General features: G+C 40.9%; 1 protein-coding gene across 4 annotated transcripts in view; it reads right to left on the bottom strand.

Annotated features, from left to right (window-relative positions):
- SMARCC1 (SWI/SNF related BAF chromatin remodeling complex subunit C1) overlaps window positions 1–24036 on the bottom strand; it is a 93023-nt gene that overhangs the window by 19663 nt on the left and 49324 nt on the right. For 2 of the 4 annotated variants that reach the window (XM_074901041.1, XM_074901038.1), the window contains exons 20-25: window positions 19691–19949; window positions 18847–19008; window positions 8997–9052; window positions 7096–7210; window positions 6050–6204; window positions 703–837 (exon numbers count right to left, since the gene is read on the bottom strand). In XM_074901041.1, the coding sequence (XP_074757142.1) occupies window positions 703–837; window positions 6050–6204; window positions 7096–7210; window positions 8997–9052; window positions 18847–19008; window positions 19691–19949 (882 nt within the window). The remainder of the gene's footprint in view (window positions 1–702; window positions 838–6049; window positions 6205–7095; window positions 7211–8996; window positions 9053–18846; window positions 19009–19690; window positions 19950–24036) is intronic. The other 2 variants (XM_074901040.1, XM_074901039.1) reach the window with 2 other exon arrangements.

Raw genomic sequence — 24036 nt, 5'->3', positions numbered from 1 at the left:
CCTCCTACTCATCACACTTCATCATTAGATCTGTCAATTTAGCTTTCTTCTGATACTTTTCTGGTCCCTCTGAGCAACCACCTTTTCCCTCTCCTGATATACTGGCTTCCTTGACTTCTCCTGAACCTGCTGTTGCTCTCTCCAGCTCAGGCAAACCCATCATCACAAAACCAGAAGCTGTTACTCCTGAGCATGTATCCTTCTGCTACTGCGTCTCATTTTGAGGACTTTCCCCTGCTGAGAATGCTGTCCAAACAAAGCCTGAACTGCTTGCTTAAAACCAAGTCTCCAGTCTAAACTGGGTCAGGAAAGGCAGACAGAGCTGGTTTCCCTTCCCTTAGGGAAGTGAGGTTTCCACCCATTTCACTCTCTTTACAGGGAAAATCCATTTGCATGTCAGATATCATTCATGTGATAAGATCTACATAAAGGCTCACGACCAATTCCACGTTCATGTTTAGATGACAGGAGCAGGAATTAGGAAACAAATCTAGGATACCACCAGTTTGCTGCTTATGGCAAGGAGAAGATGCTAGATAAAGAAGGAGAGGGCTCAAATGCTACCGTAGTGGGTAATTATGAATTCTAGCTGAAGGAGAAGTATCTGTGTAAAGGTGGCAAACAATTAAAGTTTCTATTTTTCCAGCTGTTAGCATACATAAATCTTTGCAGTGACTGATTTAATCCAAAACCCCTACTTACTGCCTCTTTCTCTCTGTCCATAATGGTTTCCAACTCCTCAAAATGGCGAAGTTTTATCTCCAGCTTCTTCATCTGCGTTTCCACCAAAAGGGCAACCAGGGACTTGATCTTTCTTTCTTCCACTGCTGCTAGGTGCTGAGGATAAAACACAAGTTTTTGCGTTACACACCTTTCACAAAATAAAGTGCTGTAAGGGAACAAAAAAGCCAACTGTGCCTGCATCTAGCTTTAGCCATCCTATTGCACTTCTGGACAGAAAACAGGGCCTTAGATTATCAAGTTTATGCTTGGAACCGGAAGCCCTTGAGAAATTATTAAGATTTTAATCAAATAAATAGGTGTCAAGCTTTAATACAAGAGCCATTGTGCATGCTCAGTACTCGTAAGCAATCCAGTTCTGCCTCAAAGCCTTCGGAGCGCTGTGCAACAGAGAGCACTTTCAGTGGAAATGCAAATGAGGGAGCAAGGGTACGTTGTATGGAGTCAGATGTAGGTCATCCAAAAAGCTTTCACCAAAACACACACAGAAGACTTTTACCTGGAACGACCCACAAAGACAGTGAGATGACTCTTGCATGCCTTTGCCATTAAAATATTTTTCACTCAAGTAAATGAAAAGCTATGTATCTAGCTAAGCATATCCCCACTACACGCAGCACCACACCACTAAACCATAAGCTTTCTCAGAGCAACAGTTCCACCTTGGGCTAGGGAAAGCTTGCAGAGAAATCTCTACACAGATATTAGAAGAAATAAAAAAAAAAAATCTCCACAGTTTCTTTTTATAACCAGGTTGCATAGTATTCCTCTTGCTGAAGAAAGCTGAAGGCAAAGCTGTATTTAAACTGCAAAAGCAAACTGCAGAAAAAAGCGAATACTCTTTACAAGGCTTTAGCTTTACCCCATTTACACATACACACTTACACATAAATGATACAGGATATATATATGTATGCGTGTATATGTGATATATGTGACAGCCTATAAAAGTGTTTCACATCCTCCAAGTGTGAAAGGCATGTTAATGATGCTTTCTACTAGCTTTTGGTAAAAGCTTGCTGTTCAAAATGAAAATACACTCGAAACACTCCTCAAGTGTACTGCCTGGGAGTTTCTGTATTAATAGTCAAAGGATGTTTCCTGACCATAGTGTCTGAGCAAAGCCTTACTGACACATCCAAGGGTGGAGGGGGAAGGCGAGTTGGCTTTGAGAAGGGAAAGGTGAGGGCCAAGGGGAAGAAGGAAATAAGAAAAAGCTGGATCTCGTCCAGCTCAAGCTGCAAACAGAGACGCATATTTAGCAAGCTGTGCCCCAAACCTTGGCTCAGAACTGCGAGAAATATGGAGCTAGAGAAAAAAAGCATTATAAAACTCCCCAGTAATCCTAATTATAAACAGAATTTCTCAAAAATGTACGATATTGTTTCCATCATTAATATGTTGTGTCATTTGACAGCATTCACCTTCACTAACCCACCAGCAATAAAGCAAGTCTTCAGTAAATCTAAACATACGTTCTAGGCTCTCACTAAATGTAAATTTAGAGAGAACTGGGGTGATTCCCCCAAGTTCATCTAACAGCATGCCACTTTAAAATGCAAGTAGGCTATTCAGTTAAATACTGACCAGTGGTGCATTTGAAATAAAGTAACTGAATGGCTGACAGAACTAGAAAATTTCGTGTCATTTAATGCTGTATAGTGACAAATTCATTTCTGTGAAAAGTCAGAGTGACAGAAGTACCTTTGTTGTCATACACAGCCTCCTGACAGTCATTTCGACTTGCATGATGTGTGCAATTTTCATCGCAAAACCAGCTTAACATAAAATCAGCAAGCCACATGATTTGGTAAAAGACAGGTCTCAAAATACACATTAGAAAAGAAATGAAGTTTTTCCTAGAGCCCCAAAGTGACTGCTCCTTAGCCAGGCATTACACAGCGCCTTTACATGGATAAAGAACAAGTCATTACTAACTCTGCGGCTCACAAAAAACCAATATGACAAAATGATTAGTGATTTGAATTGCCTGATAAAGGTGGATGCAGCAACGTGTTTAAGTAATAAATAAGCAAAAAAGAATATGGTTTGGGACATTATCCTGGGACACAGCAGGTCTGAACGACCTGAGCATCACTAAGTCAGCCAGCAGTCCGGGCCTCTGGCTGAGAGCTGGTACAGAGTAAAGCTTTGGTTTAGTATTTAAACACAGGAGCCCTAAACACAAGTATAGCCAGGAGTGCCTCTGTGCCTGGTCTTCTGCCCGTCACCACAATACTGACTAATTTCACTGCTCAGAAATTTTATTTCTGGGTGAATACTGTTAAACTTGGGAGGAGGCTAGCTACTGACCTAGCACACACACATTACAGGCACTTTCCCAGAACCTAGCCCATCCCCTAATCTTCTTACACACAGCTCTGGCTGTGAAACTAGCTAACCACAGCAAGAGCAGGAATGTGACAACTGGTATAGACAACTGGAAAACTAGACCACCTCTGGAAGATGGGTATCATCCTAGCACCACGTCACTGGAATACTGTGCTGAAGTCTTCTCACCCACACGCAAGAGGTTAGCTGAAATTACAACAGGCAGAGAAGAATACTCTTTCTTCCTTCTCTTGTCCTATTTTGTGAAAGGAAACGAGATGCATCGCCTAGCTTTTGTACTGTGAGGCCAAGAGGGGATAAAACTGTCTTTCACGAACGAAACAGAAGAAATAAAGGTGGCAGATAACACAGCACTATCTAAATTAAGGCACATAGCGGGGAAAAAAGTAAGTCCTGTCATGCATACATTCAAGCATGAGTTGAAAAAGGTCCTAGAAAGAGTTTTTCTAGAGCAGCAAAAGGAACCAATTAAAGACATAATTTGATTTGCCTGTAAACAGAAGATGGGATGTAGCTGCCTGCAAAAACAAACATGATTTTAGCAACAGGGTCCCTTCTGTTCCTGAATTTTACATTTCTAAATACCTGCATCACATGAAAAAGGTGGTTGATAGGCGAAGGGAAGTGCTGCAATGGTACAATGGTTAGTGGCTGAAACACAGACTAGGAATAAAGCTTAACAGCAGAGTTTACCACCCATGGAAAAACTTACTGACAATTACAGGAGGTTTTGAATCACTGGCAGTTTTGGTTATCTAGAAAAGATGTATTCAATCACAGCTACCTCAAAACAGGAATTCAGGGAAGTCATGAGATCAGTGTTATGTAGGAGGTTAAATTATGACCAGGTCAGTCCTTTTCAGCAGTGTAGGTGATGGATCAAGAGCTACAGCAGAAGCTCTGCAGCTCAATCACAAGGGGACAAAAGCCAAGAGCAATCTGCAGGAGAGAGAACATTTTCTATCGGGTGCTACTTGAGCATAGAAAGAAAAATAATGGCTCACACTGATTTAGGAATCTGAGAAGAAAATGAGGAAAAGGGACTTTAATCCTAGCACTGTTTGTACAGAAGCCTGTAAAAACACATTTAAAATCGTTGCTCTACTACATGTAGTAACAGAGTCACACCCCAAAATGCACACATTCACTGGATACCATTTCTCACATAGTGCAACTTACTGGGAAAGCCACTTATTCCAAAAGAAAAAAAACCCCAAACTTCCAGTGCCTTCCTTTAACCACTGTTTCTCCTTAGAAGCCAACTGCAATATTCCTCTGATATAAAATCATAAGGAAAACAACGTTGAAACAGCTCTTTGCATGACCAGGTCTTGAGTTTATTACAAAGAACCAAATTACTCTCTCAGACAAGATCCAGCTCACTGAAAGCCTTAATATTGTCTGGGTTTTTAAATGCAGGTGGAAAGAGAAATCCCTGTTGAACTTGAATTCTACTCTGAAGTGTGAACATCCTAATTATAATATATCATTTCCTGTAATATAAAGCTTAAATTCTTCTAGAATATTACCACCACCATAATGAAAACTGCTGCTAGCCAAGTCCCTCCTCCCTCTAGCACTCATTATCACCAAAGGAAGAAAAGTAGGAGATCATCTTTATTCGGAGCAAGTAGCCTTCCATAAACCAGAGATTAAATTTAATGCCTCCTTATATACATGCAGAGGTTTTTTTTCATCTTGGCTGAAAATATCTGCAAGTCTGTTGAACTAAATTACTCTCAGTAAGACAGCTTGGTGCTTGGGTGCAGATAGGCAAATTGATGCACAAGGGAGCCATTTAGGGCTCTGCACTCCACCAAAATAACCAACCTGAAGCTTGCCTGTGAAGGGGTATTCCACACAGCCAGCGTGCCTCGCTCTGACACTAAGCAACACTGAATTCATGCAACTTGTGATTTGAGAACCTGGCTTGAAAGGTGGTAACTAAAAATATTCTCAAATCTCAGGGGTTCATAAAGGAGGGACTGTACCATCCTGACAACACCTATCATCACACTATCCTCAGTATGTATGATGCAGTCAGGAAAAAGGAGTCTGAAGTTGTAAGAGTCAAAGATCAGACTAGAAAAGTCAGTACAGCACACTCAACACCTCATTATGTCTACCATTATGTGTCCCGGAAATCCATCAGGAAATAAACACCATCCATGCTTTGCTTTTGGTATCTATAAAGTAGGTGACATGGAACATGGCACTGAATCCAAGAACAATTAAGAAATCCAAACTACAACCTGAATCCCCAAAAAATACGTAAAGAGAAAACAGATATGATGACAGAAGTGAAAGCAGTCTGGTTGCTGCAAACAGAAAATGAAAGACAACATGCAATTAGTAATTATAGGGTAAAGAAAAGCTATGAGATAGGACACCGATTCAAACCACAGCTCCTTAAGAGACTGCAGACAAACAGAAGTTTAATGATAGAAAGAACATACTTTTAACAGACACATGTTATCTCTTAAAAGAAAAACCAACACATTAAGTTGCCTATAAAAAATTGTAAGGCTACAGCTGAACATCACATTGTCTTTACAGATAAAGAGTCCAAGCACAGGAGGCTTGTGTGACATCCGTGGAACAGCTGGTGGCCCAGCAAAAGGCAAGGGAAGGGTTTTGTCACCCAGGCCCATGCCCTCAGCAGTACAGCCAGACCTATCAAGCAGAGAAAAGTCTTTCCAAAAAATGACAAACCATTTTGGGGCTATTTCTTAGTCATGTTCATCGACTTCATAATCATAAAAGTAGCTGCCTAAATTAAAACGATGCTGTTTCACTCAGGAGTTCATGCAGAAGAGACTGAAGGCAGAATTCGTGATCCTTCAAGGTACTAGAGATTAGAACATGAAATCACACAGATCTGGAACAAAGGACCATTTTAAGAAGAGTTCTAATGTGAACTGGAAACCAAGCCAATGGATATTTGTATAAAACAAACCTTTGCTTTGGTGGCAGCTGAGGCAAGGGCAGCAGCTGCAGCTGTAGCTACGTTTCCTTCCGAGATTTCATGTTCCACTTTCTTCTTCCCAGCCTCGTTTTCTTTGTCTTTGCTTGCATCAACGTTCTCCTTGTTCTCTTCTGCCTCCTTTTCTTCTGAAAGAGATTTCCCACCAAGTCCATTACATGCATTCTTCCCTTGTTAACAGTATCACATCAAGACAGGAATTGCACCACGCACACTATTAGTCAAACAAATTAACTCATCCACACGCTGTCACATTCCTGTGTTAGAGTACTGCTACTTGTCCACAGATCCTGACAGGGGAACAATTCTACTCTTAGAGGATCTGATCTAACAAATAGGGCAACTTTTAAGTGCTTTTAGCTTCCATCCTGTCAATTCACCTCTGCCATCAGCATACTCTCATCAGAACAATTTCAGATGAGCTTCCAAATCAACTCCATTAATACATCAAATCCAAATGCTTCTTGTTCCACCTGGCGCTAAAATACTGAATGTAAGTTCCAGGAAAAAAACAATATATCCATGTGGTACAAGTGAAACGTGTTAAAAATAAATAACAAGAATAATGTCTTATGTAAAAAAAAAACCCCAGTACTCCTCAGCCTGTCAAAACAAAGGCTCTGCATCACTTCACAGGGAAACTGAGCTACCATATCAACTTCTAAGGGTAGAAGCGAGCAGTGCCATTTCTTTTGCATCAAAAATGATCAAATGGTGTGCCATACAGGCAAAATAATATAATTTATATGACCTACATGCACTTTGCTACTGCAGTTTCTTCACCCTGTCACTACACAGTGAAAGAAAGCTCAGCTGAGGTCTAAAATGAGTTCAGGAAAGAATTTAGCGCCTGAGCTTTGCAGGGAAATTAAACTAGAATATTTACTACTGAACCATGAAGCAGCCTGATGTGCAAGAGCAAATATTTCTGCCACAGTTGAGTTTATAGTCTATTCCAACGACTTTAGAGAAAGGCTATTAAAGCTAACACAGCTTGAGGAACAGCTGGGAACCATTACCTGGCTTGGTGTCTGCAGTCACTTCGCTATCTTGCTCTTTTTCTGGATTCCTCTCATTTTCTCCTTCTTGTACTTTATCGCCTTCCTCAATTTCACTCTCTGCTTTGTTTTCCACCTAAATGGGATGAAAGATTGTTGAAAAATGAGAGCTACAGAAAACATTCACTGTTAACTTGGTTTATAGCTTTCAAATTAGTTCACTATCATAAGGGAAGAGATTCAATTTTAAAGGTTGACTGCTACTTAAGCTCATTTTGACAACTGCAACTGAAGTCTGAATAAACAAAGTAACTGCTATACTGGACAAAGTCCATCAGATTCGACAACCCAGGCTAACCTGGGTTCATCTGAAAGTACCAGAAATCCTGAACTAAGATGACAGACAGCTTCACCCCATGCTGCCCTTGTTTATTCTAGTAGTTTGTAAGTGTTAAGTATTGTATGATCTCCAGTGTCTGCTATGTTAATATTTATACACTATTCACCTATCCACACAGCTCCAAATTCTGCAGAACTCCTGGTCACAACAGCCTCCTGTGGCATAAATGCTACAACTGAATTACATGTTACAGAAAAATGCTTCTGTCCAGGAATGGGTGGAAGAGAGCAAGCAGCAGCTTCGTGTTGAACACCGGAAGCATCATTTTCTCCTTGAAAATACTCCAGATTGACCTGAACATTTCTCGTTTACTCTGCTCTACAGAAAAATGCATCTTTTCAAGCTCTGACCAAGTCTTCTACGCTTACCTCTACCTAAGTGTACATATTTTATCAGAAATGCAGCAAAAGAACTACCCGAAACTAGCTAGAAGGAACATCAAGAGTACACTCAGCAGCCACTAAGTTAGTTTTATCTCATTCATTTGATGAAGGAGACATATCACCTGTTGCTGCAGACTCAATAAGCACCTACCACCATTTATTTAGTAGGGTGATGTTCTAATTCCAGGATATTAGTTTAATTCCAGCTCAGGTCTGAAACAATTACAGCCAGCACCATTATTGTAGACTTCCTGAAAAGAGGTACTGGCTGTGTAGACGTGGTTATGGAAAAGCCCCAAGCAACTGCATTCTTGTAGGCACCACTAACAGGTTGAAGGAATTAATTTCTAATTATCTGATCTTTATGGGCAGGATGCACCATTCTTGACAACAAGAGCACACGATACACACATCTATAACAAAGAGTTAGCCCAGACTTCTTGCAAAGAGGAGTTTTATTGGCCAGCTCAGCTACAGGCAGCCAGAGCTCACCCTCCCATGTCCACTAAGCTGCACATGTTTGCACAGACCAAACAGATAAAATAACTTGCATCATCACCAGAGAGCTGCGATGCAGCTGGGGCAAAGGTTTCGTTCAGGTTCACTGTTCAGCTCCACGTGCCATGGTTGCCAAATACTGCAAGTATCCAGAACTCGCTTTCCTGAAAAGCCCTGATCTCTGATCGTGGCAGAACCAAAAGCTGTGTGGAACTCTAGGAAGGCAATTTGTCACAAGACAAACTCTTACAGGGCAAGACTTCAAAATGATGCTTGCTTTAGACCACTGTGAGTCATGAACTGTAACATACCAACGTCCCTCTGCAGATGAAGTCTCTAAATCATTTGGTATCACCCACTTTACATTTCCTACCAGTCCAACCTTTTTTCCTCAGGATTAGAAAACACCACAGCAATGTCTCATTGCCACTTGTGCAGCAAAAGAAATGTCTCTGTATGCTTTGAGACTAAATCACTCCTAAAAAAATGAAGCCCTATGGAGACTGTGAACTCTTGCCTACAGACATACACTGACCATCACACTACCACCTACCTTTCTCCAGGCATTTTAGAATGTAGTAATTTAGGTTTGTAAGCGTCAGAAGTATCTTTTTGGAATCAGTGTACTGAGTCAAGCTTACCTTCTCAGACTGTTGCCCATCTGTCTCTGTTTCCATCTTTTCTTCTTCAGCTCCTTCTGAGAAAACAAGCAAGTATTCAGAATTGCCATATTCAACATTTATTGCAGGGTTAACTAAAATTTTCTGTTCTCTAACAACAGTGGTTTAAAGAAAGCCACTACATAAAACTTCTGAAAGAGTAAAAGCTTATTATGCTAATTTTAGTTTAAAAATCGAGTTTACTTGCAAATTTAAGTTTAACTGGGTTTTCTTTTCGGCCCAACAAGCAGGACAAAGCATTAAATTATCTACGCTCTGCTGAAACCCCCAGTTTGGAGAAACCACCAAATCTATCAATTTTAGCTACATAAGGACAGTTCAATTCACAGTTCTGCAGTATTTCAAGTCATTCAGTAATTCCCATTTGTAAGTCACAGAACTATAAAAATGTTTTTCCTGATACAGCCAATTTGATTCTGTAGATGGTTGTCAGTTACGTGATTAACCTCAATTACGGTGCTGCCAGACTTGTAATTCCTCCTTAGCACAAGATCCCCTGAGCTGCTTTCGATGAAAGGTCTATCCAGAGGCATTGTCATGCGCTGTGGGTCAGCTCAAGATTTAAATTCTATTTTGCAGGTGGTGCAAATACCAGAATTCTCCAAAGCAGACTTCAAAATAATTCTTCAACACGAGTAAGCACTAGCGAATTTGTTAAAGCACTAACGCTGTTCTTAAACACTAAGGATCTCCTGTTATTTCTGGCCTCAAAACCACTGGAGTTGAAGGCAGCGAGCACTTATCCTCCACGCTGGTTTGATGTGAAACCCTGGACAACAAAACCTTATTTCACACCCTTCGTATCTGGTGCTTTGCAAGAGCATGATGAGCAACCGGTTCTCCAGTCCTGTGTGGCTCCAAACTATATTTCTCCCAAAAGCTCTCTGAAATTGTATCCAAGCCCTCAGAAATACTGTCAAACCAAATGTTTGAGTCTGAACTAAACAATGAAGCTTAAATCAAAGAAAGTGGCTCAGAAGGTGTAGCCCTATGGTAGATATTCCTGGACAGTGCTCTCACTCAGACTTTGATCCTTCATTCTCCTGCTTCTTCCCCAGCTGTAATGAGATCAGGAGTTGTGCGTTTGTACTAAAAAAATGGATCAATTAAATGAGTTAAACCCTAACACTTGCTTCACCCTCTCACTGAAAAAAAGCTGTATTTCAGGACCTCCTCAAGAGCCCGACTGCAGCTGCCTAGTTAGGGGCGAAACAAGATATGAATCACATCTAAGCACAAGAACTGGTTGTTGGCTAGATATAAGGAAAGAAAAGCATATAAATTACCAGCTGAAAGCTCTGAGTTTCTTCTGCATCCAAAACATAGGCAAACAAATGAGAAACAGAGCTGAGGCTGAATGAACACACCTCCTGGCAATGTTGTCACAGGACAGACTGCTCAACTCCCAGCTTTTTAGAAAGCATGCTTTCCAAGATGCTCTGAAAAAAACAGAGCTGAGTTGCACCTTCAGTGCTAATGCTGAAGAAGATAACAGCATTGGGTGAGCTCTTCCTTCTCCCCAGTGGCTTCATGTACTGCTGACTGACATTGTAAGATGTGCAGGGCTCTCCAGAAAACCACCAGCTGGGTTCTCTGGACAATAAGATCTTCCTGGACTTCTCCAGGAGGTGGAGCCTCAGCCTTACACCATGACCTGAGTCTTCAGAGGAATTGCAGGAGACAGCTTCTGCCAAGACTGTCTCCGAGCCAAGGCTCCCGTCCTGGGGTCATGAAGTACTTCCTCACGGAAAAAGAGACGCGTGTGCTCTGGAGGAGACCTCTACAGAGAGCTGAGGCAGCTCACCTACACCGCTGCAGCCTCCAACTCTGAACTGGTCATCAAAAAATCTCCATCTTCAAGAGAAGCTAGAAGTATGTAATAGGAACTATTTGGACACTTGGCAGGTTCTCACTGTTGTGGATGCGTGGGTCAGGACAGCATCTGCTGCCTCTTACACCTTCACATTTGGAACCCAGAACAAGTCTGCCAGATGCCCTACCACCACATGTGAAAAAACCTGAGAGTCAATGCACAACTCCGTGCTTCCTGCTACTGCTCGTTTTGTTTGGGTTGTTGGGGATTTTTTTGGCTGACTAAACTGAGCTTTTCAAGCTTGTAACCTCTTATTTACTGTCTGCTTGGCATTCAAACAGCTATTACAGAGATATCTGAAGAGTTCTGCCAAAACGAAGCCAGGCATCCTTGCATTACAGACTGCTTTCTGAGCAGCAGCTGACCAGTTATTATCCCATCTAACTTCAGCATCTACAACAGAAGACCAGCCTAACTGGCCTACAAGCAAAACTAAAATGAGGAAGGAAAAATAAATAAAAATAATAATTAAAAAAATCACTGGTACCATGTGCTGGATGTATGCACCTCATAAGAGGTGAGTATTTTAACAACAGTGAGCATATTCTTGTGCTTAAGACACATCTCTTGCTGCCTAGCAGGTATTCCTTTACAAAGCATCTATTTAAAGTGGCCCTGCTAATGACAGCAGGCCTCAGAGATTAAGAGTATAACCACCACCATAGTGATGGAGAGTATCATGAAGGTGTCTGAATAATGTGCTACCTCCTAATATTTTGTATTTAAACAATATGGATTGTTTAAAGGCCCGGTTTATTTGCAGCACCCAGCAGTTCTGCAAGAACAGACAAGAGGGAAGCGTCAGTGCAATCTCATACTCCTTGTCTAGGATCTTCACTTCTGCAAGAACAGAAACTCTAGTACAATTTAATGTACAGAGGCATTAAAGGAGCAGCTTATTTAGATTATGGACTTCCCAACACATGCTGCCATACCAACAAAACCGGTGGTGAAAAGCGCTGATCCATCTCTAAGCTTCTGAAGATATCAGCTGGGGCTGAGTGCTCATTTTTGGTAATCCTCATTTTACTGGCAACTCCTGTGTGCTACAAAACAGGCGTACAAAGTCTTTTACTCTAATAGGAACAGTTCCATAGAGGAATTTTCACAAAACTCTCACATATATAAGAAAATTACACTAAAATGTCTGATTGAAACATAATGGTTTTACTCTTGGCTTATTTTAAGATGATAAACCTACTTATCTGAAGTATTTGCTACCATAATTCAATTTATGGAGACTGGGGACGTACCTCCTCGGAAGTTTTATCTCAGAGTTAGGATTTAGTGACCTAATGATGTCACAGGGAAAATCTAGATTAGGTTTTGTCAGACAGCAAGCCTAGGAGCAAAGTTCCAAGCTGGGCTTAAAATGTCATCTCTCCTAGTAAATGAAACCGAAAGCTTTAGAAAGTTTTATTCTCTCCTTTAGCAAAAAAAGTGGAGAACAAGTGCAGAACACTCCAAGTGTGCAGGGGTTGTTAGAGTGGAAGATCACAAGCTCAAACTAGGAAAGAACTACACATGAATACACAAGTTTTCATTTTGGTGCAGCTTCACCCAAACACCAAGAACTTCAAGATTCCTAGTACTGGGATACAGTGTAAGTGTAAGGAAAGAGCCTATAATGTTGTATAAACAACCCAAAACTTAACCACATGGAGAAGTGGAGCAATTCTGAAGTTCTACTTCATACAAAACTCCAACTCAGAGTGCAACAAGTCAGAAAAGCTCTACCCTGTGGACAATTTTCAGTCAAAACAGGGAGGCTTCTGCCTTTTAAAAACTCATGACTTTCTTCACTCTTCTGGAAGATGGGAACCTGGAGCTCAGGTTCTCCAGTCTAGAATCAGTTGAGCAGAGACTCAAGTCTCAGCATCCCATAGTAGCAGGAAGCATCTTGAGCACTGGGCTACTATCTCTTCTGCTGAAGGCTCCTAGGTCCAAAGGAGTTCCCACAGAAACCTCCAGCTCCACATTTATACTCCAAGGGAGGAGGAAAAATTCCCCAGAAAATTCTCATCATGCAACTGCACAACATTTGCTCAGGAATGCAAACTTCACAGGTGACAACACTTCTCGCTAGATTCCGAACCACATTTGAGAGAAAGCTGTAAGTCAATAATCATGTAAGCTGCCCCTAAGAATGCCACAAAATAAAGTTCTATAAGACACACACACTCTACCCAAAAAAGTCATTTTGTTCTTGTGCCTTTTAGTTCAGACTGAACTCCTGTTCAGTCTAAACTCAGTTCTGAATGTGGGTTTTGTTTTCTGATTGGAGCACATTTCAAGGTTTCCCATCTTAAGGTAAAGTTTTTCAGAAAAGCAGCACCCAGCAATGTGTGAGTCACTGCGATGGGTGAAGACGTAAGCAGAGGATGAGTTTCTATAGGTTTACAACGTGCTACACGTCAGGCATTATCACAGATTTCAAGGGTTTGCTATTAACTCTCTGCAAGTATTGGGACAAGTTTTATTAAATATTCCTTTTTTAAATTTCATATAATCATAGAAAAGTTTGGTTGGAAGGAACCTTTAACCATCAATCCAGTCCCAACCCCCCTGCCCCAGGCAGGGACACCTTCCACTAGCCCAGGTTGCCCAAAGCCCCGTCCAAACTGGCCTTGAACCCTTCCAGGGAGGCAGCAGCCACAACTACTCTGAGCAAATCTATAGACCAACCTGTGAACCATAGTAAGAGTTCCTAAGTAACTACTGCTGCAGAGGAAGTTCCAAGGCAAACAAGACAGCCCAGAAAGCCAAACTCTTTCCCAAAAACCATTTAGAGAAAATTTTCTCAAAGAAAAAAAGCACATAAAACACCTCACAGTAAAGGAAAACTGCCCTTGGACTCTCCCTTGTGTCATAACACATCTGACAGACACTTTCCAAAACAAAGTGTTCTTTTATATAGGGACACACTCAGCTACAAAGAGAGTCAGAAGGTAGGTATGTGTGACAGTAAGATTATTGCAAACATCCTGATTTAACTTAGGTATTCTAGTCCTGGCTGTAATAATAAATGTTATTTTAAAATCAGGATGACAACTTTAGGCAGGTTGTGGTCAATGGTTTTTGAAAACTTGTTTTGTTGCATTAGCTACTAAGCCCTTATTTACAGTGACAGCACTATGCCTCTGCAGTTCCCACTGGCATAAGCCATTCTGCACTTGGGTATGTCGAGGGGACCATGCTGAAATACTACATGTATGAGGAAAAAGAAAATGAAAAGTATCAGCTAAGAGTTTGGGGGTTAAGTAAGTTTACCTGAGTTAAAGGAGGTTTTTTGCTCCTAAATTATGGGCTACTGAAAGTATTTCAAAACAATTAAGAGTGCCATAAAAGTTAATCTCTAATCCAAATACAAAAGGATCAGGAAAAAACCAAAACATTTCTGACCTTTCGCACGAGAATGACAGAAGTGGCTCCTGCCTTTCAGTTTGCTACAAACACAACCATACCAACTTTCCTGTATGATCTAATGAGATTGATGAAAATAACTGACAATGAAACAGGAACTGATACTAGTTGAAGATACATGTCCCTAATACAAAAAGGGAAGACTTAACTTTAAATGAGAAAGACCCTGTAATCCCTTTGACATGGCACCAATGATGCTCTTTAACCCTCTCCAGCAGGTTTGGTATTGTACCTTGCAGGCTGTGGGGAATCAAACTAACAACACTTCTCAAATCAGCAAGAGGCAGATGGTTATGAGTCACCACAAGACATCTTTCAAGCGGGAGAAACACTTGCTGTTTTGCCAATTATCAGGCCTAGCATAAAGGACACAGCCAGCATAAAGATGAACCAATAACCAAATTGTATTTGATACAAAAGGGTCAGTACATGGGTGAGCGCTGGGGGTACAAACAAGTCAGATTGTACATCATCGACATCAATCCCACTGACCCCAACAACGACACCGCACGACCAACAATGGGTGGAATAAATGGTGACATGCAGTCTCCCATAGAAGGGACGGGAGACAACCGAGTCAACAAGCCAAACACATAAGACCAAGGAAGCCACACACTGAATCTCTACAGAGCCCACGTTTACAAGAGCCAGACCTGACTGGAGCCCAGTCCCAGGGAGGCGGGAGGTCCTTCCCCAACAGGGAACTCTGCACAGGGCATCCCCCTCACACACAGACACTGCCCCTCCTGCAAGGGGGCCCAGCTTTATCCCTCAGTGGGACACCTGACCTTTGGTCACTTAATGCAGACACCCGGGGCTCCTTTACCCAATGGCTCTGTCTGCCAGGCCGGCCCCACCCTGGAGGGAAGCCTAAAGGGAAACTCCCCCCCCTTTGGGAAGGGCTGTAGGAATCACCCAGATGTCAGCCTTCATTTGGGGCTTGGGGTTGAAACGCCAGCATTTCACTTGCAGACCAGGAAACACTGCATCTCCATGCTCCTCTTCAAATCTGAAGCAAATTTTTTTTTTCTGTCTCTATGGAAGCTTGCTCCGTTTTGCATATTATCTCCAAGAATATGGAGCCCTGCTTTCCAGTACATGAAGAATTTAAAACTGACTTCTGGCAAAGCCCAGTGGCTTTACAGAGAAGTTAAACTGACTTTCAGTCAACAAGGAAAACTATAAAATACTTCCATAGTAGCATTTACTCTATTACCAGCAGACACTTGCAGCCTAAGCAGACAAGTAACCTCCATTGTCATCAGAAGAACAATAAGCAAATCCCCACAGAAATGCACTGAATCACTAGTGTGTTTCAGCTCAGCAAAGAGTTTAAAGATGCCCTCAAGACATCCTAGTCTCCTTTCTTTTCACTAAAACTTGTCAAAACTCCAGCTTGAATATTAATATTTCATTGAGAGGAAGTTTATTATAGTTACAGAAAAATCCTGGGTCTGAACATGATAATTATGCTAGAATCTAAACCATAATTTCCATTTTCCACAGTAAGTCATGACTCCACAGCCAGAGCTTCCTCTGGTTCTGCTTCATGCAGCTTGCAGGCGTACAGCAGGATAACCAAGTGGACTTCCACCGAGAAGGGTGGAGAGTTCACAGAGAGCTGCTACAGTTCTTGTGCAAGCTGCACCAGTCCATCACAAGAGGATTGATGGGCTCAATCCTCCAGTAGTGCAGAACGGGCTCACAGGCACCTGGATACACACAATGTGGATGAAGTGCTCGGAGTCTGTTCGTTTTAGCAATGCTTGCATTATTGCAGAGTTAAAGCACACCCTGGAGACCACAACAGAAATCTTCCTGCCAAAAATGAAGCAAAATAACTTCACCCGTGTATGTATACTTGTGTGTAGTTTTCCTAGTATGTGTCTTTGAGAATGATACAAAACCATCCATAAAATGTTAAATTTAATCATCCATTTAAGTCACTTACAGTTGTAGCAGAGCCAGTAAATCAGACCACCATTCCCTCAGTGTTTACTGTCACAGATGAGCTACAGCTTGAAGCACCCATACACTTATGTCAGCAGAAATACTTTCAGTGAAATACTTGTTAAAATAAGACCTAAAATGCACAAGTAACTGCCTCCACTCCAGGCACTTCAGAGACTGCCTCGTGCCTTATTCGGCGCACAGATATGCAATCAATGTAGTTAATCACCTTTGGAAAGCCATTAAGAAAGCGCACATACTCTGTGTAGACTTAATTGAAATTACTAAGTACCACAGGCGTGCTGAGTATTTCCCTTCTCTGGAGCTTAATTGCTAGCCTAAAGAGTCAGGATCTCTTATTTGCTCTCCTCAGTTCATTTTTACTAAAACAGATGCAGAGCATCTTCACCCCTCATACTCTGTAATCTACAGTGGGGCACTATCTTGGAAAGCAAAAGACAGCGTCTACCATGCTTACCACAGCATCTGAACCACTTGAGCCTCCTCTTAACTCTGTTAAAGCCTTACTATATCAATTTAAAAAGAGTCACCATCAGCTTTCAGAAAAACTAACAATGAAGACTTAAAAGAGGAGAGTCTTAGATACTAACGTAGGCTCCTGCAATCTGTTTCAGTCATGTTTTCCCCCTTCCCATTCCACGTTACCTGTAATTCATCAATATTCAGAGTTTTAAAATTATTACAGAGCTGTGATATAATTTTGTTTCTAAAATACAACCACCAATGAACCTGAATTACAGTATAGAATCCGGAATAGATATTTTTAGTTCTTCACAGCGACAAATATAAAACTTTAGGTCTAGCCATGCAAAAACCCAGCTCCATTTCAGCAGTTGCACAGCCCAACACTACACTCCAATGTATTAAACACCCCTCTGCAAGTGCAAGCTCTGGGTTCCCCCTTGCCCTCCAGTGCAAAGCTGTTCTGGAGGTGGAAGGCACTGCAGATTGTTGAATGACCCAGTTCACTCTTGGTGAGCAGCTCCCCCAGGGAGAACCATCTGCTGTTGTCCTAATTTATTCCATTAGTCACAGCCCAATACAAATCGCATTAACTATAACAGGACAGTATTACTTATAGAACTCGCCACACAGCTCATTCAGAAATAATCGTGTTATGGTCATCTGCTCTCCAACTCCCCATATTAAATGACAAGCACTTCAAAACCTCTGTTTGCAACTTGTGTGCAAATTCTCCTAGAAAGGGGCAAGCCTACAGACTAGCAGTGGTAAACTTCAGACTCAAAGCATACATACATGTAACAGAGGTTCTTAACATACTACAGTGACACCTGTACTTGGAGAACAGGGGAAAACGGGGAGCCTCAGGAAAAAAAAATAACTTTAATTAAGCTTATTTTAAAACAGCTATCAAATTAAACGTGGTCCCAGATGGAATAACACCTAGATTTGTTTTATAGTACACTTGAAAAGAAACCTCAGTTTGGCACCTTGCTCATGGCTCTAGACGGGGTGACAGCAGGTCAACTATGAGATGCACGAGCACAGCCCAAATCAAACCTTCCAGTCAAGCTAGATTATGTTCTGTTTCGTTTTACCCAAAGTTATACATGCCTTTAAATATCTAGCCACTAAATCACTAAAATGATTTGTGATAAGCTGAACAAAACAGCAGCCAACTACGCTGGAGAGAAAAATAAAGATCTACTGACAAGACGGTGGATCTGTATCAAATTGAAGAGGTGGAAGTCTTTGAGAAAGTCAGTAGGTACATAGCAAACTGTGCATGTCTACTCATTTTACTGCTGAAGGAGCCAAAACAGAGTTAAACAGAAAGGGGTTACACAAAGTGGTTTCACTTTATAGGGAGTTGCCACAAGATGTGCTTTTACTCTTCATAGTAAGGAATTTGTACCCATCAAGGTTACAGGTAAGAGACTTGGTACCAGAGTATCTGCTGAATACTACAGAAACTAGCTCATCTGAAACTGAGCTCTAAAACAAGCCCATACTAAGAAGTGTAACATGCAACCCCCAGAGCCAAGAACTGAGGCACTACCGTGTACCAGTCCATCACTTAATAAAAAGATCCTCTTCTGTTACCACCACAGTTAACAATGTACTCAGAGTACAAGACTTCCATTAAAACTGATTACCAAAAGGTGTGATATAACATTACAGATTCAGCTGCAGCACCAAGAGCCAATAAAACCCAGTTTCTTTATGATAACTGTAATGCTAGAAAGGCAGCATCCTCCAACTACCCTAACACTCACAGAACTCACATAAAATGTTCTGCTCTTGTATTTCTGCTCACTCAACTCTGTGCCTCCCAAGCAATGGCATTTCCATGCAGTGAGAGTAAGGAAAACAACTTTCTAAAACTTAAGCTACTCCTAAATTCATTAATTCAGTGTCAAGAGTTAATAAACCTGAGGCAAGTAGAAGTGCAATGACCTGTCACACACTCCTTACCCATGATTTTCATTCCTATTTGAGGTAAGCTTACGGTTTATTATGAGTCAGAAAATGCCTAAGGAACCTCATCTACAGAAAGTTTCTGCATTTTGATGGACAGCCTACCCATTTTCTCCGGCTCATCTGGACCTGTTCCAGCAATGCAGCTGCTTTCTAGTCCATACGTTGGATCCACCTTCCCAGAGGCTCTTGCTGCTTCCTGTACTTTCTTTACATGGGCTTCAACGAGCTCCAGTGGTACCTCCTCTCTGACTCGAGAAAACTCCTCTGTTTAAAAAAAAAAAAATCAAAAAAAATCACACAGTGTTATATTGTGAGGGTTTTACAACAAATTATTAGGATTTTCTCCAATCAATATGCAGGTAAATCTCATGATGAAGTGAATTCTCAAGTACACGAATTCCCTCTTTGCACATTAGTTAATTTTCTCTCTCAAATGTGGTAGGAAAGAATCTCTTCCCAATTATATAAAACTGTCTTCGAGGTGAAGAAATAAGGACAAAAATAAAAGGAACTGTTTAATCAAGTTTCTTAGAGGACACATATAACTGTGGCAGATGATTTCACACAAGTAAATGAGGAAAACTAAGTTTAGCATTGTGCATTTACCCATAGCAAAGCTAACAGTGGTCACAGCAACACCAACTGCTAGACGTTGCTTACAAACACTATCAATAGTCAAGGAGTACAAAAGGGAAATGCAAGCCATCTTCAGACATTCAGTGGCCTTTACGAGCTATTCTAACTTGCCTGTACATTGGCAGTTTCAGTAACAACAGAACACAAAACTGGGTATCAGTAGATCTGCTTTCCACTTACATGTACATTTATTTTTACAACTTACTACTCATCCATAAAAAACTCTAGTAACAGACCATTTTAAGAGCAGACTGACAGAGAGAAAATTTATAGAGACAAGGTGAAAAAAACTGCTGGGGCAAACTCATACCTAACGCAGCCTTTGCTGCGGCTGATGCCACCCGGGGATCCACCACCGATGCCAGAAAAGCAACAGTACTCATCACTGGATTGCCAGACTGGCTGAAAGGTACAGGCTGGTAAGCCAGAGGGCCCAGAGATGCATCAGAGTTCTCCAAATAGGGGTCTTCGATTGGGAGCCTCAGAAAATGGAGAATGCACTCATCTTGGGTACGGCTCCCAACGTGCTCCGAGACTTTGTTCCAGTCATCTTTGTACATCTCCAGAGCCTGCAAAAGAAAAATCACCGTATATACATTGACTGCTCTGGGGGGGAAAGAAAGAAAACCCTATTTTATGTAAAAAGATTTTTAATACTAGTTATTTTGGTGATGGAACAATAAATTGGGATCAGACAACTATTTGAAATTGCATTTTTTATGGTAGCAAAATTATTCTGCGTAAGAAACATGAACATCTCACTGGGATATCAGTTAAATCTAAGCTGCACAGATCATCACATGAGTCTTATGCTGTTACTATATCAAAAAATTACCAGAAGATTTGGGATTTACTAATAATATTTGCATAGTTAGTGCTTCCCCATTTTGCTTTCACATGAAAAAGCTATGCAGAGAAGCAAGTTTGCTTATCCTACCAACTCTCACCAGTTCTTTTAATTCCCCTAACTACTCCCCCTGAGGGTACTCTTGTGTTCCCTCATTTATGTCTTAACACACCAAGCTCTTTGAGGCAGGAACAAGATTTATTTCACACATATATACTAGCTATGATGGTGAAGTCCAGTTTTTAGATCCAAGAACAGAAGTTATGAAAATGAGAGAGCATCAAACAAATATACCAGGGGAAAAAAAAGGAAAATATATTCCATAGCATGAAGCCAGAAGGGATTGGTTCTCTTAGCAACTGTTCATGAGTCTGATTTTTATTATGCATTCAGGTTAACAAATCATTGTTATGTAGATAAACCACCTGATAAAGTAAGAACTTCCAGATTAAATCAAAGGTTCTGTAATACAGAATGTCAGTCGCTTTTAGTTTCTTAAGAAAAGTCTTAACAAAAAAATTTAATAACAACGAGCTACTGAAGTCCCTGCTCTAGTTATTGAAAAACTAACAATTTAGCAGTGTAAAAACCCAAAGTGGTAGCCTAACAGAATATTATCCCTTAACAGACAGTTTTTTCCCTGAAAACTGTTTTAGTTATTTCAGCATATGGATAGCGTAATACACATGCTAAAACTCCTGAACTGTTAACTTTTACGTTACTGAGATGATTCGTGGTCCAGTCACCTACAAAAAGCAAAAAGCCACTGGAGATCTAGGCAAAATATGTTAAAAATGAAAATGGGATCTGCAACTCACAGGCATAACAGAAATCTTCTGAAAATATTTGATACCAGAGGCCTGAGCAAGGGTAGTAAACACTTTTCTGATGGAGTTGCAGATACCACTTTCATTTTTTAGTTTAATTTTTTTAGTTGGCTGTGAAGTCAAGCTGGTTTTTTACTTACACTGCACCCACACTACAACAAAGCAAGGTAAGTAGCTTCTGCATTGCTTCCCAGCAAGCAAGCAGGCATTTCTGCAATAACTGGGGCAGGTGGAAGAACTGAGGTTAAAGCAGGTATTATTAGAGTGCTTGGGAGGATCCCTACAATATGTCCTTACTGACTTGCTGGCCATCAGGCAAGCAAGCTGCCTCGGACTTTAAGGCACCTGTCCGCACGTATAACACATTTCAGAAGATACAGAAATCCTCCTCCTCCTCCTCAACTAACTACTCGTGACAACTGAGTTTCCCCAGCTAAGCAGTATGTCCGTTTCAGCATGAATGTTTAAGAACAAAATGATATGAATGGCTTTTCAATACTTGAAATCTCTCCTACAAGGCTGAGAACTACCAGAAATCTCAACCTTCAGGGTAATACGCAAGACTGACTTCACTTTCCACATGCACAACCTTTTAGTGCGTAAAGGCAGAATTCAGTGCCGGACTGTATCTGTCAGATGGCACAAGGAGGATACATCCAATGTGTCTGAGTAGTGCACACAAAGTTAATAGGCTGGATGTTTCTGCAGAGTTACTAGTGACAAGTAGAAGAGAAAAACTGAGTCATCAGCCTCATGTGTTCCCTGATCTGGGAAGGGACATTTCCATGAAAATATTACTACATATATATCTGTATAAATATATATATGATGGTTGTGCGTTCAGAAGACATTCTCCTGCAGGACTGTATGTAAACCAGACTTTCTCATCAACACAAAAATATTTTTTTAAAACTCCAGGAGTTTCTGTACATACTGTTTTCTTCACAGCAGTTCTGGAGGAAAAGTGTTGTAGTGTTTTTGCAGCCGAAACATAAGCTATGAGAATTCTTCAAAGACAGAGTAGCCTGCCTGAACAGGACCCTTGGGCATGGTCATGGATGTTGAAGGTCAGTTGGGGGAAAAATGCAAACTGAGTAGAATTTTCAAAGATGTAGAAGTAGACTAACTAAAAGCACGAGATGAGTTAAACTGTTAGAGATCCAACAGGCACAGAACAGATTAGAGAAAAAAAGACCAAGTTGTCTGCAGTGGGTGGAGCTTTTTAGCCTCCTGATCTGAAAGCCATTTAAGCTTTACCTGTCTGAAGTTTTAAGTTTCTCTCATAGATAGGGTCTCACTGCTGAACTGGGTGAAAACCCCCAGTATATCTCCAGAAGGTCACTGGTTCCCTGCCCCTTCCCTTCAAACAGGGGGTGTAATATTGCCTGGGCAGGTAACAGACTACAGGAATGCTGTGCTCCAGCAGAGCTTAGCTGGATGGGAAGAACAACACAGGAGCTGCTGAAGACCATGAACCAGCCAACACCACAGGTTCTGAAAGCTCCGTGGAAAGAAAATTTGGTTGGGGAATGAACCAAGGGCAGATGACACGGACAGCATGGTCCGTGCCGCAGGAATCAACGCTCCCCAACTGCTTACAAACCGTTCTGACCTCTGTGTGACCTTGCCCAAGTGTTTAAAGAAATGAGAAACTGCTTAGTTCAGTAGGCCATCTTCATGGGGAAATATTTATTCAGTGTTCAACCTTCATTTCACTTTCCTTAATCTCATCTCTCTGCTGTAAGTTATGTGTCTCTGTCTATCCATTTTTAATCACCCCAGCATATTAGATCAGCTCTGCTTTTCATGACCATGCAGGGTTTTTTTGCTCATTCTCCTGCATTGCTTGTTATTTTTCTGCTAGACGAACTAGCTCTCACAATAGTTGTCCTTACTATAAATAGATGAAAATGCACTTAACTATGCAAGAATAGTGCTCTGTGGAGATAGGGAGAAGCAGAGTGGCAGGGAAGATGATTCTGGGAGGGAAAACAGTATTTCCCCCCCAATTCATTCAGTCAACAGGCAGAAGGACAATAATTATTTTAGATAAGATTTATTCTTTGGAGCTTCACTGCATATATATTTGCCCAAAGCTACTCTGAGGATTTAATTGGACTGAGCTGGCTTGTTATAGCTGAATTACTTATGCTTGAACTGATATACTCTTTACTGATTTGTTCATAGGTTAAATCCACGAAGAACAACAACATTATTAATTTGAACTCGCATTAAATAAAATTGTAATCTCAAGATTTAGGGGATATTTGTTTTGTTTTTAAGACAAAGAAATATGTCATCTGGATTATTTCATTAGGCTGCTACTTGCTATGTATGACCATAAGCTACAGACATACAAAAGAATTAGTTTTAAATAATAGTACTAGTAAGCAAAGAAGGCAGCATATCAAGGTATTAGTCTTGTTTTCCCATACAAGAATGCCATGAAAGACATTTTAGCTGCTTCCATCTTATAAGCAAAATTTTTCCATGTGTCAATAGAAAAGCATCAGCTAAACCCTGGGTATCAACCTAACATTAAAAAAAAACAAACTGTTTTGGCTGTTTGATGAACACACTTGTGTATTTGTGCAGGCTGTATCAAAGCATGCTGCTGATCAGGCACTTTGGCCAGCTCAGAAAAGCAGCCACACACAGAAGTTGAGTATTGTTCAGCACCATCAAGTGCTGTCAAGACCCATTGTCCATGTTTTTCCTTCTGAAATTAACTTTTCAATGGGTTTACTGACACATGTAAAGACAAAAAAGCCAGAACAATCACGCAATTGCAGTCTGCTTTAAGCTCTCCAAGTAAAAACAAACATGAAAAAAACCACCAAACTTTGAATTCTTATACCAGAACCCTGAATTACATAAAAGGAAAAAAAAAAAAAAATTCAACCACCCAACCTTTACAGAACATTTTCTTCATGTAGAAGAAAGCTAGGTAGATGATAATTTCTTTATAGGAAGTGGCAGCAC

Source organism: Athene noctua, chromosome 2, assembly GCF_965140245.1.
Source record: "Athene noctua chromosome 2, bAthNoc1.hap1.1, whole genome shotgun sequence".
Classification (NCBI taxonomy): Eukaryota; Metazoa; Chordata; class Aves; order Strigiformes; family Strigidae; genus Athene; species Athene noctua.
Note: the sequence above shows the minus strand (reverse complement) of the source record. Positions and strands in the feature narration are given on the sequence as shown.